General features: G+C 47.1%; 2 protein-coding genes across 4 annotated transcripts in view; one reads left to right on the top strand and one right to left on the bottom strand.

The window, feature by feature from the left end:
* LOC123819018 (lactoperoxidase-like) overlaps positions 1-11,738 on the top strand; it is a 33,542-nt gene extending 21,804 nt beyond the window's left edge. For 2 of the 3 annotated variants that reach the window (XM_045839326.1, XM_045839327.1), the window contains 4 exons: positions 8,171-8,423; positions 9,821-9,994; positions 10,658-10,895; positions 11,068-11,738. In XM_045839326.1, the coding sequence (XP_045695282.1) occupies positions 8,171-8,423; positions 9,821-9,994; positions 10,658-10,895; positions 11,068-11,275 (873 nt within the window). In that variant the 3' untranslated portion in view covers positions 11,276-11,738. The remainder of the gene's footprint in view (positions 1-8,170; positions 8,424-9,820; positions 9,995-10,657; positions 10,896-11,067) is intronic. The other variant, XM_045839328.1, reaches the window with a different exon arrangement.
* Positions 11,739-13,962: 2,224 nt separating this feature from the next.
* LOC123819012 (myeloperoxidase-like) lies at positions 13,963-18,387 on the bottom strand. Its single transcript, XM_045839322.1, is given in 5 exon segments — positions 13,963-14,170; positions 14,922-15,159; positions 15,933-16,103; positions 16,578-16,833; positions 18,292-18,387. Coding segments are annotated over 5 exon segments (969 nt in total).
* Positions 18,388-18,737: the final 350 nt, after the last annotated feature.

Raw genomic sequence — 18,737 nt, 5'->3', positions numbered from 1 at the left:
ATTCACCCATTGAAGGACATTAGGGTAGTACCTAGTTTGGGGCTATTATGAATAAAGCTTCTATGAACATTCATGTAGTAGTTTCTACATGAAAATAATTTTTTATTTCTCTGGGACATATGCCCAAGGATGCAATTGCTAGGTCATATGGTAAGTCCTTCTTAGTTTTTAAAAACACTGCCAAACTAGGACTTCTGGCCAAGATGGAAGTGTAGGTAGACACACTGTGCCTCCCCGCACAATCAAAATAAGGTCAGCAACAAGTTAGAAACAAGATAACAACCAGATCTGACAGAAAACTGAACTGTATGGAAGTAGGACAACCCAGGAGTTAAAATAGACACATTCATCCAGACTGGTAGGAAAGATAGAGTCAGGCAGCTGGGCAGAGAGGGATCACAGCACAAAAGTGGTGGCACCAAAAAAAGCTTCTGGGGCACATAAGGCATCCTGGGTGCAAGATGGAAGCAGACAGACCCTGGGCACACAGGCAGCTGGCAGACCCAGCAAGGCAGTGACTGTGAAGCGAGGCACTGTGCCCAAGGTGCCTGGCTGTTGGGGCAATCCCACATTCATGAGCAGATAAACCAGGAGAAATTGGGCAGTGAGACAGACCACACAACCCAGGGTCCCAGCGCCAGGAAATAGAACCTCAGCACACTGATTGAAAACACCTGTGGGGGTTGAGGCGCAGGGAGAGACTCCCAGCCTCACAGGGGAGTTCCTTGGAGAGACCCACAGGGTCCGAGAATGTGCACAAGCCCACCAACATGGGAATTAGCACCAGAAAGGCCCAGTTTGCTTGGGGGAAGCGGTGGAGGAGACTGAAATCTGACAGAGAGAGGAGCAAGTGCAATTGTTCCTCTCAGACCCCTCCCCCACATACAACGTCACAACCAAGCTACTGGGTTTCCCACCCTGGTGAACACTTAAGGCTCCACTTCTCATACATAACAGGCGCAACATGACAAAAGAAAAATGGCTCAAACTGAACAACAGATCAAAGCTCCAGAGCAAATACAACTGAGCGACTAAGAGATAGCCATCCTATCAGATATACAGTTCAAAACACTGGTGATCAGGATGCTCACACAATTGGTTGAATTTGGTGGCAAATTAGATGAGAAAATGAAGGCTACAATAAGTGAAATGAAGGAAAATGCATAGGGAACCAATAGTGATGGGAAGAAAACTGGGACTCAAATCAATAGAGTGGACCAGAAGGAAGAAAGAAACAACCAAACAGGAAAGAATGGAGAAATAAGACTTCAAAAAAAAAATGAGGAGAGGCTTAGGAACCTCCAGGACATCTTTAAACGTTTCAACATCTGAATCATAGGGGGTACCAGGAGGAGAAGAGAAAGAGCAACAAGTGGAAAGTTATTTGAACAAATAATAAAGAAGAGCTTCCCCAATCTGGCAAAGGAAATAGACTTCCAGGAAGTCCAGGAAGCCCAGAGAGTCCCAAAGAAGTTGGACCCAAGGAGGAACACACCAAGGCACATCATAATTACATTAGCCATGGTAAAAATGAAGGAGAGAGTCCTAGAAGCAGCAAGAGATAAGGAGACAGTCACTGACAAAGGAGTTCCCATCAGACTGTCAGCTGATTTCTCAAAAGAGACCTTGCAGGCAAGAAGTTGCTGGAAAGAAGTATTCCAAGTCATGGAAGGCAAGGACCTACATCCATGATTGCTCTATCCAGGAAAGCTTTCATTTAGAATGGAAGGGCAGATAAGGTGCTTCACAGATAAGGTCAAGTTAGAAGAGTTTGTCATTACCAAGACCTTATTTTATGAAAAGTTAAAGGAACTTATCAAAGAAAAAGAAGATAAAAAACATGTATAATAAAATGACAACAAACTCACAATTCTTAACAACCACACCTAAAAAAAAACAAAAACAAACTAAGCAATCACTAGAACAGGAACAGAACCACAGAAATGGAGATCACATGGAGGGTTAGCAACGGGAGTGGGAGGAGAATGGGGAAAAGGTACAGAGGATAAGTAGCATAGATGGTAGGTAGAAAATAGACAGGGGGAGGGCAAGAATAGTATGGGAAATGTAGAAGCAAAAGAACTTATGACACATGGACATGAACTAAAGGGGGGGAATGTGGGTGGGAGAGGGTTTGCAGGGTGGAGGGAAGTGAAGAGGGGGAGATGGGATGACTGTAATAGCATAATAAACAAAGTATATTTTAAAAACCTGCCAAACTATTTTCTAGGGTTGTACCACTTCATATCCCTACCAACAATGTATGGATGGTTCCGTCTCTCGGCACTCTGCTCCATATTTGGTGTTGTCACAATGTTTACCCTTTCTGACAGGTGTATAGTGACATCTCATTGTGGCTTAACTTTGCATTTCTCTAATGGCTAATCACATTGAACATCTTTTCATGTGCTTATTTGCCCTCAGTGTATCTTCTTCAATAAAATACCTGTTCATATATTCAGCTCATTTTCAGATTGGATTGTTTGTCTTTTAATCTTGAGTTTTGAGAGCTCTTTATCTATTCTAGATACAAGTCCTTTGTCAGGTATGGGGCTTTACATATTTCCTCCCAGGCCGTAGTTTTGTCTTCTCATTCTCTTCCAGGGTCTTTTGCAGAGCAAGACTTTTTCATTTCGATGAGGTCAAATTTATCATTTTTTTCCTTTCATGAATGGTGCCCTTGGTGTCAAGTTTCAGAACTCTTTCCCTGCTCACAGGTCCCCAAGATTTTTCTCCCATTTTTGTTTGCTTGTCTGTTTAAAAGTTTTATTGTTTTATGTTTTAGACTTAAGTGCATGACACTTATAATTAATTTTTGTATAAAGTGTGAGGTTCAGGCCAAGGTTCATTGTTTTGGCCTATGGATGTCTAATTGCTTCAACACCACTTATTGAAAAGGCTATCTTTCCTCTCTCAAAGTGCTTTTGTTCCTTTGTCAAAATTACTTGGACACATTTATGTGGCCCTGTGCAGTCTCCTTTCTCTCTGGTTTCAGATTGACTAAATTCTATTGATCCGTCTTCAGTTCCATCCTGTCATCTCCACCCTGTTACTGGTCTGTTTAACACGTATTTTATTTCATTTAATTTTGAGTTCCACAATTTCAGTTTGTTTTTATAATTCTACTCCTTTGTTAAGATGTTCTGTTTTTTCTTTGTTTCAGGACAACTTATGATTGATCACTGAAGCATTTTTCAGACAGCTGCTTTAAAATCTTTAACAGATAATTCCAGCAGCAGAATGAAGTCACTGTTGTCTTTTCTCATTCAAATTTTGGCTTTCATTTTGCTTGGTCTTATGAGTGATTTTTCAGTTGTATCACAGACATTTAGTTGTTATGTTAGCAGACTCTTGAGCCTATTTAAGTGTGTTATTTAAGCACGCAGTTACCGTTTAGGTTTAGCCTCTAGGTTCTGACATATTTTTGTAGGCATTAGTTCTAATGATAGTTTAGTTCCTGAGTCCCTGCAATGCTGTTCTGGTCTGCTTTATTCTTCTGGGGTTCATGAGTCATTACTGACTGGGACTTCTGGTGTTCCCAGTCAATCCCTGCTGACACTGATACTTTCCTGGCTGCCTTCTGCTGCTGAGCAACCTTCTAGGGGAGCAGAAGCCACCACTCCTGTGTCTCCTTATGCCACTGAGTGAAGAACAAAGAAACACAGGGTTTCACTGCTGCCACCACTGTAGGCAGATCAGAGCATTCGCCAGCCTGGGTTGAGGATGAAGGCCTGGGATGGCTAAGGGCTTGGCTTGTGAAGCAGGTTTGGGCTCGGTCTACTAGTTCTCTGCTCAACTTCCCTTGTCCAAGTCTTTTAAAGAAGTCATTCTGGGGGGCTTCCTTTTTATCTATTCCTTTTAGAAGTTCCAGGTTGCCATCCTATCCTATACCTAGTCTAGGGTATGTAAGGACTTTCCATGTTGTCATTGCCCACGTCCTGGGGGTCCTCAGCCAGTCCACCCCCTTTCCAGATTTCAAAGTCTTTTTACTGTTGTCTGTTGAACAATTTCCAGGGAGTTTAGTTATATTTAGCAGGGAAGATGAAGGAAAAATGAATCTATACCATCTACTTCTGGAACCAGACGCTCTATGCACTTATTTTTAACTATCAAAGAGATTTATGCATATTTCCACTTACTTCTCAAAATCTCCAGAATTCAATATTTATTTTAAAAGAATTTGGAGCCCAGAATTCTTCCTGCTGGAGATATTGATAGAAAACATCCAAAGAAATTTTAAAATGTCTACCTAGAGATTAGTTAAGTTAAGGCTGGTATTAGCTAACTCAGGCTACCATAATAAAATCTCACAGACCGGATACCTTACACAACAGAAATTTATTTTTTCACAGTCTAGAGGCTGAAAATCAAGGTGTTAACTGGTTTGGTTTCTCCTGAGGCCTCTTTCCTTGGTCTGCAAGGTGGCCACCTTCCCTCTGTGACCTCCCATGGCCTTTCCCCTGTGTCTCTTCCCCTTCTTCTTCTTCTTTTTTAAAAAGATTTTATTTCTTTGTAGGAAGAAGGGAAGGGAGGGAAAAAAAGAGTGAGAGAAACATCAAGGTGTGGTTGCCTCTCATGTGGTCCTCACTACGGACCTACCCTATAATCCAGGCATGTACCCTGACTGGCAATCAAACTAGTGACCCTTTGGTTCACAGCCTGTGCTCAGCCCACTGAACTACAGCAGCCAGGGCTCTCCCCCTTCTTATAAGGACACCAGTTCTACTGTGTCAGGACTCTACCCTTATGACCTCATTTAACCTTCATTACCTCCTTACAGGCCTAATCTCCCAACACATTAGGGGTTAGAGCTTCAACATGTGAATTTGAGGGGGACCCAATTCAATCTACAACAAGGCTTTTGGGACTACAAGAAAAAGAAACCCACTCAGGCTAGTCCACATGCTCAGGATTGGTTCAACACCATACACATGTCAACTGGGAGCTGACAAGGGTTTCTTCTGGAACCCCAGGATAGGGAGGGTAGTTGGGTCTCAACAAGGGTTAGAGGCAGAGGTGGGAAACCATCTGGAATTATAGCAGTTAGTCTCACTCTGTCCCTCCCTTCTCTCTGCTCCTCTCTTCACTTCTTCTTTGTTCTCCACTCTCTCTCTGCACATGAGCTTTCTCTGATTTTCTGCACATGGTAGAAAATGAAAACCTATGTGACCCTACCTGTCCCTTCAGATCAAGTGCCATTATGTGGATCAAGTCCACTGTGGCCAAAGGCAGGGTTCTGTCTCCTGCTCCTTCCCATAGCCCAAAGAGCAGATCGCCTGTACCAAAAATGACACCCACATAGTCTGTGCTGCTAAACAAATTAGAAGCAACACAAGAGTAAAAGAGTAGGAGAAGGGCCTGTGAGTACCATAGAATATTATACACATTTAATTATATGATTGTGAGCTAAGTAGAAATGTGACATATGTTAAGTGAAAAAGCAGAATGTAAAAGTTTGTATTCTTTCAGATTACAACTATGTAAAATGTGTATTATATAGACAAATATTAGAAGAATAGCCATCCAGTCAAGATGGAGGCATAAGTAAACACACTTTGTCTCCTCCCACAACTATAAAAGAAATTACAACTAAACTACAACACAAATATTCCCCAGAACCATCAGAAAATCAAGGTGTATGGAAAGCCAACAACCATGGGTTTAAAGAAGCCACATTCACTCAGATGGGTAGGAGGGGCAGAGATGCAGAGAGAGGTAGAGAGGCATAGAGAGGCATGTGGCCATAGAGTGGCATGAAGAGGCAGTGGAACCAGAAGTCCCATATTCACATGTGGTGGATAAAAATTGGAAGGGATGCCTTGGGAGCAAGGGATGCCCACCCCAAGACAAACCATCCAGCAGCCCAGGGCTGCAGCACCACGAAGACAAATTCCTATAACTTCTGGCTATAAAAACCAGTGGGGGTTGGGGCAGTGAAAGAAACTGCCAGATTCTGAGGACACTCCTCTTACAGGACCCACATGGACTTAGGACTTATGCAGACCCACCCCCTCTGGGATTCAGCACCAGGGCAACAGCTGGAAGGAGCAAGGACATATAAGGAGTGAGTGAAGTGACTGGAAAAGGGCGAGTACCAGGAAACAGTTTCCTTCCAGGCAAACCTCCAGAAGGCAGGCAGTGGAACTGTCACTCCCCCAACCCTCTCCCCACACAGAGCCACAAAGCAGTGAAGCAGGTTGCCATGCCATGGTGATCACCTAAGTCTTGGCCCCACACAATTTACAGGTCTGCTCTTCTACAATAGGGCACACTACTAAGACAAGGACTCAAAGCAGCTCTACCTAATACACAGAAACAAACACAGGGAGGCTGCCAAATTGAGGAGACAAAGAAATAGGGTATAAATGAAAGAACAGAATAAAACTCCAGAAAAAGAATTAAACAAAATGGAGATAACCAGCTTATCAGATGCAGAGTTCAAAACACTGGTGATCAGGATGCTCATTGAGTATGGCAACAAAATAAAAAAGACCCAGGCAGAAATGAAATTTACATTAAGTGAAATAAAAAAATATCTACAGGAGCCAGCAATGGAGGTGATGAACACAACAATCAAATCAATGGTTTGGAACATAAGGAAGAAATAAAGCATTCAATCAGAACAGCAAGAAGAAAAAAGAATTAAAAAACAAAAACAAAGATAGACTAAGAAGCCTCTGGGACATCTCTAAACATACCAACATCCAAATCATAGGGATGCTAGAAGGAGAAGAGAAAGAGCAGGAAATTGAAAACTTATTTGAAAAAATAAATGAAAGAAAACTTCCCTAATTTGATGAAGGAAATAGATATACAAGTCCAGGAACCACAGAGTTCCAAACAAGTGGGGCCCTAACAGGAACACACCAAGACACATTGTAATTAAAATGCAAAGGTTACAGGTAAACAGAGAATCTTACAAGCAGCAAGAGAAAAGCAGAGAGTTACCTACAAAGGAGTTCCCATAAGACTGTCAGCTGATTTCTCAAAAGAAACTTTGAAGGCAAGAAGGAACTGGCAAGAGGTATTCAAAGTGATGAAAGGGAGGACCTACAGCCTAGATTACTCTATCCAGCAAAGCTCTCATTTAGAATAGGAGGGCAGATAAAGTGCTTCTCAGGCATGGTTAAGCTAGAGGAGTTCATCATCACCAAGCCATTATTATATGAAATGTTAAAGGAACTTATTTAAGAAAAAGAATATTAAAACTATGAACATTAAAATGGCAACAAATTCACAACGATCAACAACTGAGTCTGAAAAAACAACCTAAGCAAACAACCAGAATAGGAACAGAATCATAGATATGGAGATCACTTGGAAGGTTATGGGCTGAGAGGGGGAAGGGAGAGAGTAGGGGGAAAAGTGCAGGGTTTAAGAAGCATAAATTGGTAGGTACAAAACCAACAGGGGAATGTTAAGAATAGTATAGGAAATGGAGAAATAAAAGAACTTATATGCATGACCCATAGACATGAACTAAGGGGGATTACTGGAGGGAATGGAAGTACTGGGTGGAGGGAGGTAAAGGGGAAAAATTGGGACAACTGTAATAGCATAATCAATAAAATATATTTTTAAATGAAAAATAACAATTAATATAATTATTGTGCTACATGGTGGCATGATTTATTATTTTTTCAAAATTTTCTTAATTTATCTTAGTTCATTGTTTTCAGTAAAACCAAAGCAGAAACTGACCTCTCCAAAGTGCAGCACTTCCTTCAGAACTGGAGACTGAATGAACCTCCCTTGGTTACCCTGTGAATCATTACTATGGTTCTTCATTCCTCTTGCCCTGGCCTGTGGCAAAAAGTTTAAAAACCCAACATGGCTATGTTGAAGTGACACACAAGGACTGTCCCTTTAGCTTCAAGGTCATAAACTTAGAGCAAAGATGACAGAGAGTACATCTCAAGTGCCAAATTGAAGTGACTGCTTAGTAGAGCCTGTGTTGAGACAAATCGTGAGAGATCAGCAGAAATAATGTCATGATCAATTAGTAATGTCTGCCAGGTCAAGGGAAAGGCAATCGGACACATGTGCTATCCATTTGCCCTCCTTGATTTTTCACTGCTCCTCCCTCTTGGCTGCAGTGCCTCTCCAACCTCATTCTGCAGAGGTTTGGGTCTTCTCACACCCTTTCCTCATGACTTGTTTCTCGTTCCAGATTATCACCTTTAGGGACTACCTACCCATTGTGCTAGGTGTGGAGATGCAGAAGTGGATCCCTCCATACCAAGGCTACAACAACTCTGTGGATCCCCGAATTTCCAATGTCTTCACCTTTGCCTTCCGCTTTGGCCACTTGGAGGTCCCCGCCACTGTGTCTCGCCTGGATGAGAACTATCAGCCATGGGGTCCAGAACCGGACCTCCCCCTGCACACCCTCTTCTTCAACACCTGGAGGATAGTCAAAGATGGTAAGTCCATTCAGGGAAGCGCTGCCACCTGGCTGCCTCACTCCGCAGCCTGCTCTTAGGAAAACCTGGCTTGGAAGTCAGGCTCCAGGCACTTTCTCTGTGACCTGGGGCAAGGCAATTCTCCTCACTGGACCTCAGTTTCCTCAGTTGTAAAATGTGGACAATAACAGTGCCTGTCTCACCAGAATATACAAAAAACTTGAAATATATGGGTAGAGCAATCTGCAATAGTTCCTGACGCACAGGGAGTGGTCAATAAATACTAGTTATTATTCTTTCCTCATCTGGCCTCTAAGATACCAGGTTTCTCCTACCTCCTTTCCCTGCATCTGACTTCTCTGACCTCTGTAGAAAAAAAACTCATGGGTTTGGTAAATAACTTGCTCTTCTTCACTCCTCTCTGGGACTTTCCACCTCCATTAGTTACTAAAGGCTGGACCCGGCTTCCCTTTACCCTCTTTCTGTTGGGTTGTGCTGAAACTGGCCTTAACTGAGGCCTGACAAGTCAGGCCCATTTTCTATAGATTTCTGCTACCACCTCCTATACTGCAATGTTCCTTAATGGAACCTGTGGAGGGGGAAGGGGCCATCTCTGAACTAAAGCTCAGAAAAAGTCCTGCAGTTTGTCTTCATGCCACTATCTCATGAATGGCCCTTTCTTTTTTTTAAAGTATGTTGTATTGATTGTGCTATTACAGTTGTCCCCATTTTTTTTCTCCCCCTTTCTCCCCCCTTTGCCCTGCACCCCCCACCCTCCTCCTGCATTTCCTTCACCTTAGTTTGTGTCCATGGGCTGTACATATAAGGTCTTTGGCTTCTCCATTTCCAATACTATTCTTAATCTGCCCCTGTCTATTTTGGACCTGCCTATTACGCTTCTTATTCCCTGTGCCATTTCCCCTCATTCTCTCCCTCCCCATTGCACTGATAACCCTCCATGGGATCTCCATTTCTGTGATTCTGTTCCTGTGCTAGTTGTTTGCTTAGTTTTTGTTTTTGTTTTTAGGTTCAGTTGTTGATAGCTGTGAGTTTGTTGTCATTTTACTGTTCAGAGTTTTGATCTTGTATTTGTTAGACAAGTCCCTCATTTCATATAATGAGGGTGTGGTGATGGTGAACTCCTTTGACTTATCTGGGAAGCACTTTAAGTGCCCTTCCATTCTAAATGATAGCTTGCTGGAAATGGCCCTTCCTTCCACCCCCAAAGTGGGCAGTATGCACTGCCCCCTCCCCCAGAACACCCTGCAAGCTGCACTGTGCTCTTCTCTCCCCAATTTTAGCCTGAGATGTTCAGCTGCTCCTACTTGCACTTGAGACATAATGTCTGGTGGAGGAAGGGATCAGCAGTGCAAGATGTTCCAGCTCTCCTCTTATCCCCAGGATGGTCTCCCTTGCAGGTGGAATTGACCCTCTGGTGCGGGGCCTGCTAGTCAATAACTCCAAGTTGATGAAGCAGAACAAAATGATGACAGGAGAGCTGCGCAACAAGCTTTTCCAGCCCACTCAGACGATCCATGGCTTTGACCTGGCTGCCATTAACATACAGCGCTGCCGGGACCACGGGATGCCTGGTGAGTGGGCCTGGGTCTCGCCTGACCTGGGGCACTTTTAGCTATTTCTGAGGGGATCACTCTCTTCTATGATCCTGAGGATCTGATCAATTCCAAAACACAAGGCAGGTGCCCCAGTTTTTAAAACTCATTTTGCTCATTTGTGAAATGGAGTCTTCCATTCTCTCTAATGCAGAGGCAAGAGAACATATCTTGGTACCATCTTGGAGCTTCCCAAGTGAAAAAGATATCACCAACTGACTTGAAAAACCAGTTTGAAAGCCCAGAAAAATTACAAAAAGGAGAATAGAGGGAAACCAATGACTATGGGGCCATATTTTTGTACCCAAGAAAGGCGATTTAACGTTTTGAGTAAGAGCCAATCTACCTGGGTTCAAATTCCACCTGTGCCATCTAGTTATGTGACCTTAGGCAACTTACTTAACTTCTCTGTTCTTCGGTTTGCATATTTGCTTAGAATAGGGCCAGGGCCCACATCACCTGCTGGCCCTCCCCAGGCTGAAGCACCACAGGTAGAAAACAATGGAACCCTCTCCCAAAAGCTGTGACTCCTATGACTCCAGACCTTCTGGGGCCATGGCGCAGGAGTGGGTATGTCTCCAAGGGGGCGGGGGCTTAGCAAGTGGTCCCCAGGATGAGACAACTTCAGTCTCTGTGTCCTAGGGTATAACTCCTGGAGAGGCTTCTGCAACCTCTCACAGCCCCAGACCCTGGCGGAGCTGGGCGCTGTGCTGAAGAACAAGATTCTGGCTAAGAAGTTTCTGGATCTCTATGGAAGCCCTAGCAACATTGACATCTGGATTGGGGCTGTCGCTGAGCCGCTGGTAGAAAGGGGCCGGGTGGGGTCTCTCTTGGCCTGCCTCATGGGGAAGCAGTTCCAGCAAGTTCGAGATGGAGACAGGCAAGTGAAACCTCCGTGGGAGAGTGGCAGGCCTTTCCCCGAGGTAGGGTTCCCACCTCCTGCGTGAGGGCTAACCCACACCTCAGCATGTTCCCAATGACCTGCCCTTTGGCAGGGTGGGGAAGGGTCAATAGCTGGGCTGTATGGCAACACTGTGCCTCTGTTTCTGCAGGTTCTGGTGGGAGAACCCTGGGGTCTTCACTGAGAAGCAGCAGGACTCTCTACGGAAAATGTCCTTCTCACGCCTTGTCTGTGACAACACCCACATCACCAAGGTCCCCCTGAACCCATTCAAAACCAACAGCTACCCCCAAGACTTCGTGGACTGCTCAGCCATTGAGAAGCTGGACCTCTCCCCCTGGGCCTCAGTGGGGAATTAGGGGCCTCCCACACCGTGCAGGAAAGCTCCCTTTGGTTCACCATGCCATTTCAAGCCAGTTCGGTGGTCAGCCCCTGAGTCATCCACACCCTGTCCCAGCCCTTCTTTCTCACCAGGTCTTGCTCACTTGCCAGATGCATACCTCCCACAAGCCCAAGGCCAGAGCCTTGGCCGTTCCATCTCTTCCACTCGAAATCCACTGCTCCCATCTCCTCTTCCTGGGGAAGTCCACGTCTGCTGTGGTGTAGACCTGCTGGGATGCCCTTCCAGTCTAGCTTGCCCGGGGTCACCTGCCCTCTCCCTGGAACAGGTCTTGGCTGAGGCTGTGGCCTTTGCATCCTTATTTCTCTTTATTTCTTCTCAGCCAGATTGCAAGTTCTTTAAACCAGGGACTTGACCTGCTTCCGAGGGTCTCCCGTGCCACCACCCAGCAAGGTGCTGGCACACAGCAAGCACTCAATAAACATCCGATGATTGACTAAAGATGTGGCAATGACACCGTTCCCTGCTGGAGGGCAGGCCCTGGAACCTCTGCACACTCGGTGTTTGCAGTCTCACCACAAAGATGTGTGCACGGTCTGCGGGGTAGCAGGGCATGGTTCAGTGGGTTTCAAAGAGTTCCCCAAGAAAAGAAGGAGGCAAGAGGGTTCCAGGAAAAGAAACAATGGCCATAGAAGGGAAAGAGAGGGGGCTTGGGAGAATGCCAGCGGATCAAACAGGGAGGAAACCCAAGCCTGGCTTCCCGACATCTAGAGTCAACTTCCCTCCTTACACCCTTCTGGGAAATGCCCTCTTCTTCTAGAGCAGATCTCAGAGCCTGGCAGGCCTCTAGGGGGCCCTTCTACAATATTCCTCATGCTGCCACCCAATACATATTCGCGCGCGTGTGTGTGTGTGTGTGTGTGTGTGTGTTTTATATGACCTTCTGGGTAAGGTCAGCCCAGCCAGGGCCTCCAGGTCCCCCAACTGGCAGGGTGGGGGTGAGGGTGGGAGGTACTTAACCATCCTGTGGGAAGAGCCCAGGAGCCAGAAGACCTGAGCTACCGCCCTGGCTCTGGTACCCACTTCTTCAAGGCCTCAGATAAGCCCCTTCACACCTCTAAGCACCCTGCTGGTCACCTGTGAACTGAAGATAAGCAGTGTTTATCCTTCTCTGGTGAGGTCCTGATGTGACCTGGGGCTCCTATGGGTACATTAGCTCTAGCGCCCTACACACTTTCCAGCTCTCAGCTGCAAGTGGCCCTCCCTAAAGGTGGGAAGGAGGGGAGGGAACCCACCTTTCAGATAGAAGGATCACACTCCAGGCAGTAGGGGAATACCTTCCTTCCCTTGTTGCAGCTCTGGCCACAGAAAGCCACGACTGAGAAGGAGTCCCCTGTGGGAGGGCCCGGGAATCACTGTGCCAGGCTACAAAGATACAGGATCCGGACGTCCCTTCCCACCGCACCTCTGCTCTTGACCTGTTGCAGGACAGCGTTTTGTCCCCTCTATTTCCCAGTACCTGACACAAGCCTGATACAGAGTGAGCATGCAGCAAATATTTACTAGAGCAATGAATGAACACACAGACTTGGTGGCCACCATTCCTGGTCTGCAGGTGCTGTGAGAGGAAGGGGAAGGAGGAGGGCCTACTCAGTTTGGCCCAGTCCCCAGGCGTCTAAGAACTGACTGCCTCCCACCTATGGATCAGCCAAAGGAAGACTCCTGGATATCCTCACACACACCCTCTGCCCCCAGTTCAGAAAACGCAGGGCCCTGGGGCACCAGCCACACTGGTTCATGTTCAGAGCCCAGAGCAAGCCTTAGGCTGAGACACCAGCGCCACTGCAGACACAGACAGAGGGATGATCCCCATCAATTCTACTTTATTATCATGGATGTCAGGTACAGAAAAATGATACAAAAGGGCCAATGTGCCCCAGTTCCTCGCCAGGCAGCTCCTGCAAATAAGCAAGAGAACAGAGTAAAGAAGAAAAAAGGGAGCCATGGATTGCCTGAGCCCAGCTCACCTGGGCCCATAACTCAACCACCACACACAGCCCAGCTGCCAATGGCCATTCCTGCAGGGGTTCCTGGTTCACCTCGCTAGCCAGGACATTGTAAAGGTGTAAGGTCCACGAGGGAAGAAACGATGTCTGACTCTGTTTCCCATGCCTAGCACAGTGCCTGGCAGCTAGTAAGTGCTCAATAGTCACAGAACTAAAGGAGGCAAATGAACCCTGTGAGCAGACATGACAGCTGTAATACCAACTGTTTTATTATTCGCAAAGAAGTAAAATCAGGCTTAGTGAGGTTGAGGAACGTACTCAAGGTCACACAGCTGGTAAGAAGCTGGACAGGGATTTGAACCCAAGCAGTCCTGCTCCTGAGCCTGTGCTAATCCCCAATCCACTCTGCTGCCTCCCATATATGTAATACTCACTGAAACAACAAACACACACTCACTAAATCACACACGTACACAACACACAGCACAGTACCCATGTTCACAGATAACACATACACTTATAATGCAATATATACACGCTACGCATGTCTGCACACGTATGAATGAATGTGTAGTCGTTCATCTTCTCAGCCGGCACCCAGAGCAGGGGTGGCTTGTCTAGGGAAGGGAAATCTGTGGCTGCAATGGCCAGCCCAGGTGTCCCCAGCCTTCACCTCAAAGAGCACCCCCTTACTCAGGCTCTAGTCTGTGCTTCTCCAGGAAGACAGGTCCAACGCAGGAAGTTTAGTGCAGTTGACGAAGTCCCGAGGGAATGTGTTGGACTTGAAGATGTTGTTCTTGGACACGGTGGTGATGCCTGTATTGTCGCAGATGATGCGAGGCAAGCAGATCTTGGACAGAGCCTGCTTCTGTTTCTTGCTAAATACACCCTTGTTCTGCCACCAAAAACTGCACGAGAACACCCACGGACACTGTGCTGTGATTGTCCTGGGCTGGGATGGCATCACCTGGCTTGAGCCACCTTCTAGATGCAAAAGGGCCACAGCAGACATAGCTCCATAGCACGGGGGTGCTCCAGGTCCTCAGGCGGCCAAGGGTTTTCAAGCAAGTGGAGCCTCACTGACCACACAGTGTAAAGCCCAGCTACCCAGATGGCTTCACCCCAGCAGCCTCTGGGGCATCACTAATGCTGGACAGGGGGCTGGGCTTATACTCATCCATGAAGCCTGTGCCCCAGCCAGAGCTGCACCCATGGGGGTGGAGAGAATCTTGGGGGTGTTTCTGATTTGTCCACCCAAAGAAGGACACCTTTTCTAATCTTCCCAAAAGTACAACACAGGTTCAGTGAGAACTAGGGATTCAGCTGTCAGAACCATGATGAAAGGACACAGGAGAAGCCAGGATGGGCCTGTTCAGTAGTGACTGACGGCACCATGGCTGCACCCTGATACACAGAGAAGTAAAGAGGGGCATTTTCACTGTCTTCCCTCCCTCCCAACCAGGAGTCCAAATCCCTCCTCACTGCACCCCCAACAGGCTCAGGGCACATTAGGGATGACCTTGAAGCTCCCTGGAACATACTGGGAAGTCACAGATTCCTTCTAGCCCTTCATTTCACCACAAAAAGTGGGGCCCCAAGACAGCTGGAACAGGCCCAGGGCCACACAGTGTGCCTGGACCCCTCCACCTGTCTCCTTACCGATCGCCATCACGGAGGTGCCTGAACTGGGTCCCAATGAGGCAGGCGAGGAGCAGCCCCACACGGCCATTGCGATTCAGGGGCTCGGCCACGCCACCGATCCAGATATCAATGTTGTTGGGTGTGCCATACTGCCCCATCAGCTTCTTTGCCAGTTTCATGTTCTTCAGCACTGTGCCCAGCTCGCCCACTGTTTGGGGCTGCGGCAGCCCACAGAAGCGTCTCCAGGCATTGTACCCTGCATGGGGGAAGAGGAGAGATGGCTGTGGGTGCATCTTAGAAAACCCCCCTTCCAATACACCAAGGTCATATACAGAGTCATGGCAGGGCGGGGAGGACACAGAAGGGATTCTCCCAGGCTATAAACCTCTGGGGAGCCCTGCAACCTTGGCCCAGACCAAGGGAACAGCTAGGTCGTTCCAGGACCCACTCTGTCTTTCCCTTGCCCTCCCACCCACAGGCACATCCTAAATGGCCATTACTCCTGTCAGGTCCAAAAATAATGACATCTCATCATCCCCCTCTGGAAATCTCAGGCCTGTGAGGGGTGAAGTGTGTGTAGGAGGCTCAGCCATGCTGGCTTACCCATGACACAGGCACAAGCTTTGAGGTTAGGCTGATTTGGGTTCTAATTCCTGCTCTGTCACTGACTTGGCTGAAGAATCTAAGCAAGCAATCCTCTGCTTATCATCAGTAAAATGCAAGTGATAATGCTCTCTTCCCCTCAGAGTTCATGTAAAATGAAGCAAAACAAAAGGATGATGGAAACTGCTTTTCAGTCTATGGGGATTAGGGGGCTTGATGTTATTATTATGACACTCCATGTTTAAGGGGTACAGCAATGTAGAGGAGGACAGAAGTTGCTGAAAATGGACCAGGCAAGCCGAGGGAGAGGTAGGTGCCTGACCTCAGACCGATTTCCTAAGAGCAAGATGCTGGGCCTGGGGGAACTCCTGGGCAGCTGGGCACACTGGAGAGAGGATAGAGGAGGGGGATCCTGCAGCCCCTCACCTGGGAGACCATGGTCCCGGCTGCGCTACATGTTTAGAGCGGGCAGGTCCAGCCCGATCCTCATGATCTGAACAAACATCTGCTCCCGGATCTCATCCACCACAATCTGGTTTTGGCGATTCAGCTTGGCAGGAGTGGCCATGAGGCCCCGGAGGATGGGGTCAATGCCTCCTGGGGGCAAGAGGAGCAAGGCTGGGGAGAGGGTCCGTCTCACTCTCAGAGCTCAGACAGGAGTCAGGCATAAGTCCAAGGTAGGGTCGGGTGGGTTGCAGAAGTGGGTTGGGCATATGCAGATCCTGGTGCCAAGGGGGCCCCAGAGGGAAGGTCCTTACTGGGCATCAAGGTCTCAGGGGATTATGCTGTCCAGATCCACAAGGTTGGGGTGTTCCCTACAACCTCTGGCCTCCTGGGTCACTGAGAGTCACAACACACAGGGAGGAGCCAGGTCCCTGTGAGTGCTCTCCGCCCATTCTTTATTGTTAGATGTAGAAGCAGAGTCAAGTGAACTGAGGCTGGCAAGTCAGGTCAGATCCCCCAAAATGGAAGGAAAGAGGATTGATTCTGTTCTAGTTCCCTGTGGCCAAGCCCACCCCTACCTCACACTCAGCTGCCTGCCCACTCTCTCCTGGCCTAGGTCCCACTCACCTTCCAGCACGACCCTCCACAAGGCAAAAAAGACCTGGCTGAGTGGAACACGGGGGTTGGGCCCCATGGGCCTGTACCGATTATCCAGGCGGAACACGAAGGGTTGGATGAGGGTGTGGCCATAACGGAAGGCGTTGGTGAAGACATTGGCAATACGAGGGTCCACAGAGTCATTGTAGGAGCGATACTTGGGCAGGTACTTCTTCATGGCTTCTGGCCCTAGCACCAGGGGCAGATAGTCCTGGTAAGTGATGATCTAAAGAAAAAGTCACTCAGACTGGCCTCTCTCCTCATCCATCCCTTCAGAGTCTTCACCTCCTCCTGGCCTGAGGGATCCTCCTCATCCATCTATGGCCAGGAAACCACCTCCTACAGCACTAGATCTAGGTCTAACAGAGTGGCACCGAGGGGCATAAACAGAGTTCTTGCCTGCTATGTGACTTTGGGCCAGTTGTTAGCCTCTCTGAGCCCCAGTTTCTCCAATGTAAATTAAGGTTAATTATGCTCCCCTCTGCACTTGAGGATTAAATAACAAAGGTCTTTGTTGGTCATTGATAGCTCCCTTGATTTTGAGTTATCCATGTCTCATTTCTCCTACTAACTTATAAGCTCCTTGAGGGCAATGCTTCTATCTCATTTCTCTTGGAATTACTCAGTGCCCAGCAAGTACCTGGCTCACAGTAGGGTTCAATCTCTGACTGTGGAAAGAGGGGAGGCAAGAAAGAAAAGGGCTACCCTAGATGACTTCCCCCAGTGAAGAGGGGATATAGAACAGTAGCAGTCTAGATTCTGGACTCCGGAATTTCCTCTGAGGCTTAAATGAATCTCAGTTAACTTCTTAGTGCAACTCAAAAACTCACCCTCAGCACCTGCAACTTTCTCCTCCTCCGGAGTTTTAAAAAGGTTGCCTCCGTGTGTGTGTGTGTGTGTGTGTGTGTGTGTGTGTGTGTGTGTGTGTGTATGAGTGTGTTTGTGTCTGTGTCTTCAGGAGAGGGTGGGGCAACTGGAGTATCAGAGTTGGAAGGGAAAATCGGGAACAATGCCCAGGGATAAATGAGGTTAAGGAGATGGGGTGAGCTTTGACAGAGCCAAAAGGAACAGGTGAGGGGGTAAGGAGCCAAGGGTGACAATGAGGTGAAGGAAAAGAGAGGTGTTTATTGAACAGCTGTCATGTACCAGGCACTTGTTGTTTTAAGGTTTGATTTATTTATTTTTAGAGAGACGGGAAGGGAGGGAGAAAATGAAAGAGAGAAGCAATGATATGAGATAGAAACACCAATCAGCCGGATAACCTAGGTGCCCAACTCGGGACTGAACTGGCAACCCAAGCATCTTCTCTGACCAGGAACTGGGAATCGAACTGGTGACCTTTTGCTTTGCAGGATGATGCCCAATGAACTGAGCCACACCAGTCAGGGATATGCACCAGGCTCTTTAGACCCAGCGATTTAACCCTCCCAATTTCATTCCCAATGGATAGAATGGTAGAAAGGAGAACAAGCCTTGGAGAGGATGGCATGCAACCCTTGTCAGGCATTTAGTAACTGTCAGGTGCTTTCCTGTATGTCCTTAATCTTTACACTATCATGAATGAAGAAACTGAGGCTCATGAGGATCAAGTTGCCCACTGTCAGACAGCCAACAGGTGGTGAAGACATGTTTGGATCCTAACTCTGCTCAAACACTGGTGTCACTGAATCTCAGGACTGCCTACCTGGATCATGGCTCCCACGATTTCCTGGGCTTCCAGGTAGATAGACAGCCCTTCTTGACTATTACATTTAATGCTGCAGTAACCATCCTTGGACATGCGGCTCTCTCCCCTATAGCCCCTTCTGGATGGATTACTAGAAGTAAGCTAGGTCAGTATATGTGGGTCATTCTTTCTGAGTTCAACAGCTATTTCCTATCATTCAAGCGATGTTTTCACAGATGCACATCAAGCATCTACTGCATGCAGGGTGCTGTGTTGGAAGTATAGAAGCAAGCAAGATGAGACAAGGCTTTGCTCTCCAAGCATATGAGTTCTAAGGAGTTATTTATATATTAGCTACCTAAATAATTATTAATTACATACTAGTTACATATTTGATAACTAGTATTTATTGAATAACTCTATTCAACCAACAAAGTAATGGTACCCCAGAAAAGTAGATGTAG

The sequence above is a fragment of the Phyllostomus hastatus genome, unplaced genomic scaffold (assembly GCF_019186645.2).
Source record: "Phyllostomus hastatus isolate PE091 unplaced genomic scaffold, TTU_PhHast_1.1 phas_contig_3, whole genome shotgun sequence".
In the NCBI taxonomy this organism is placed as follows: Eukaryota; Metazoa; Chordata; class Mammalia; order Chiroptera; family Phyllostomidae; genus Phyllostomus; species Phyllostomus hastatus.
This window is presented reverse-complemented; position numbering and strand designations above follow the sequence as displayed.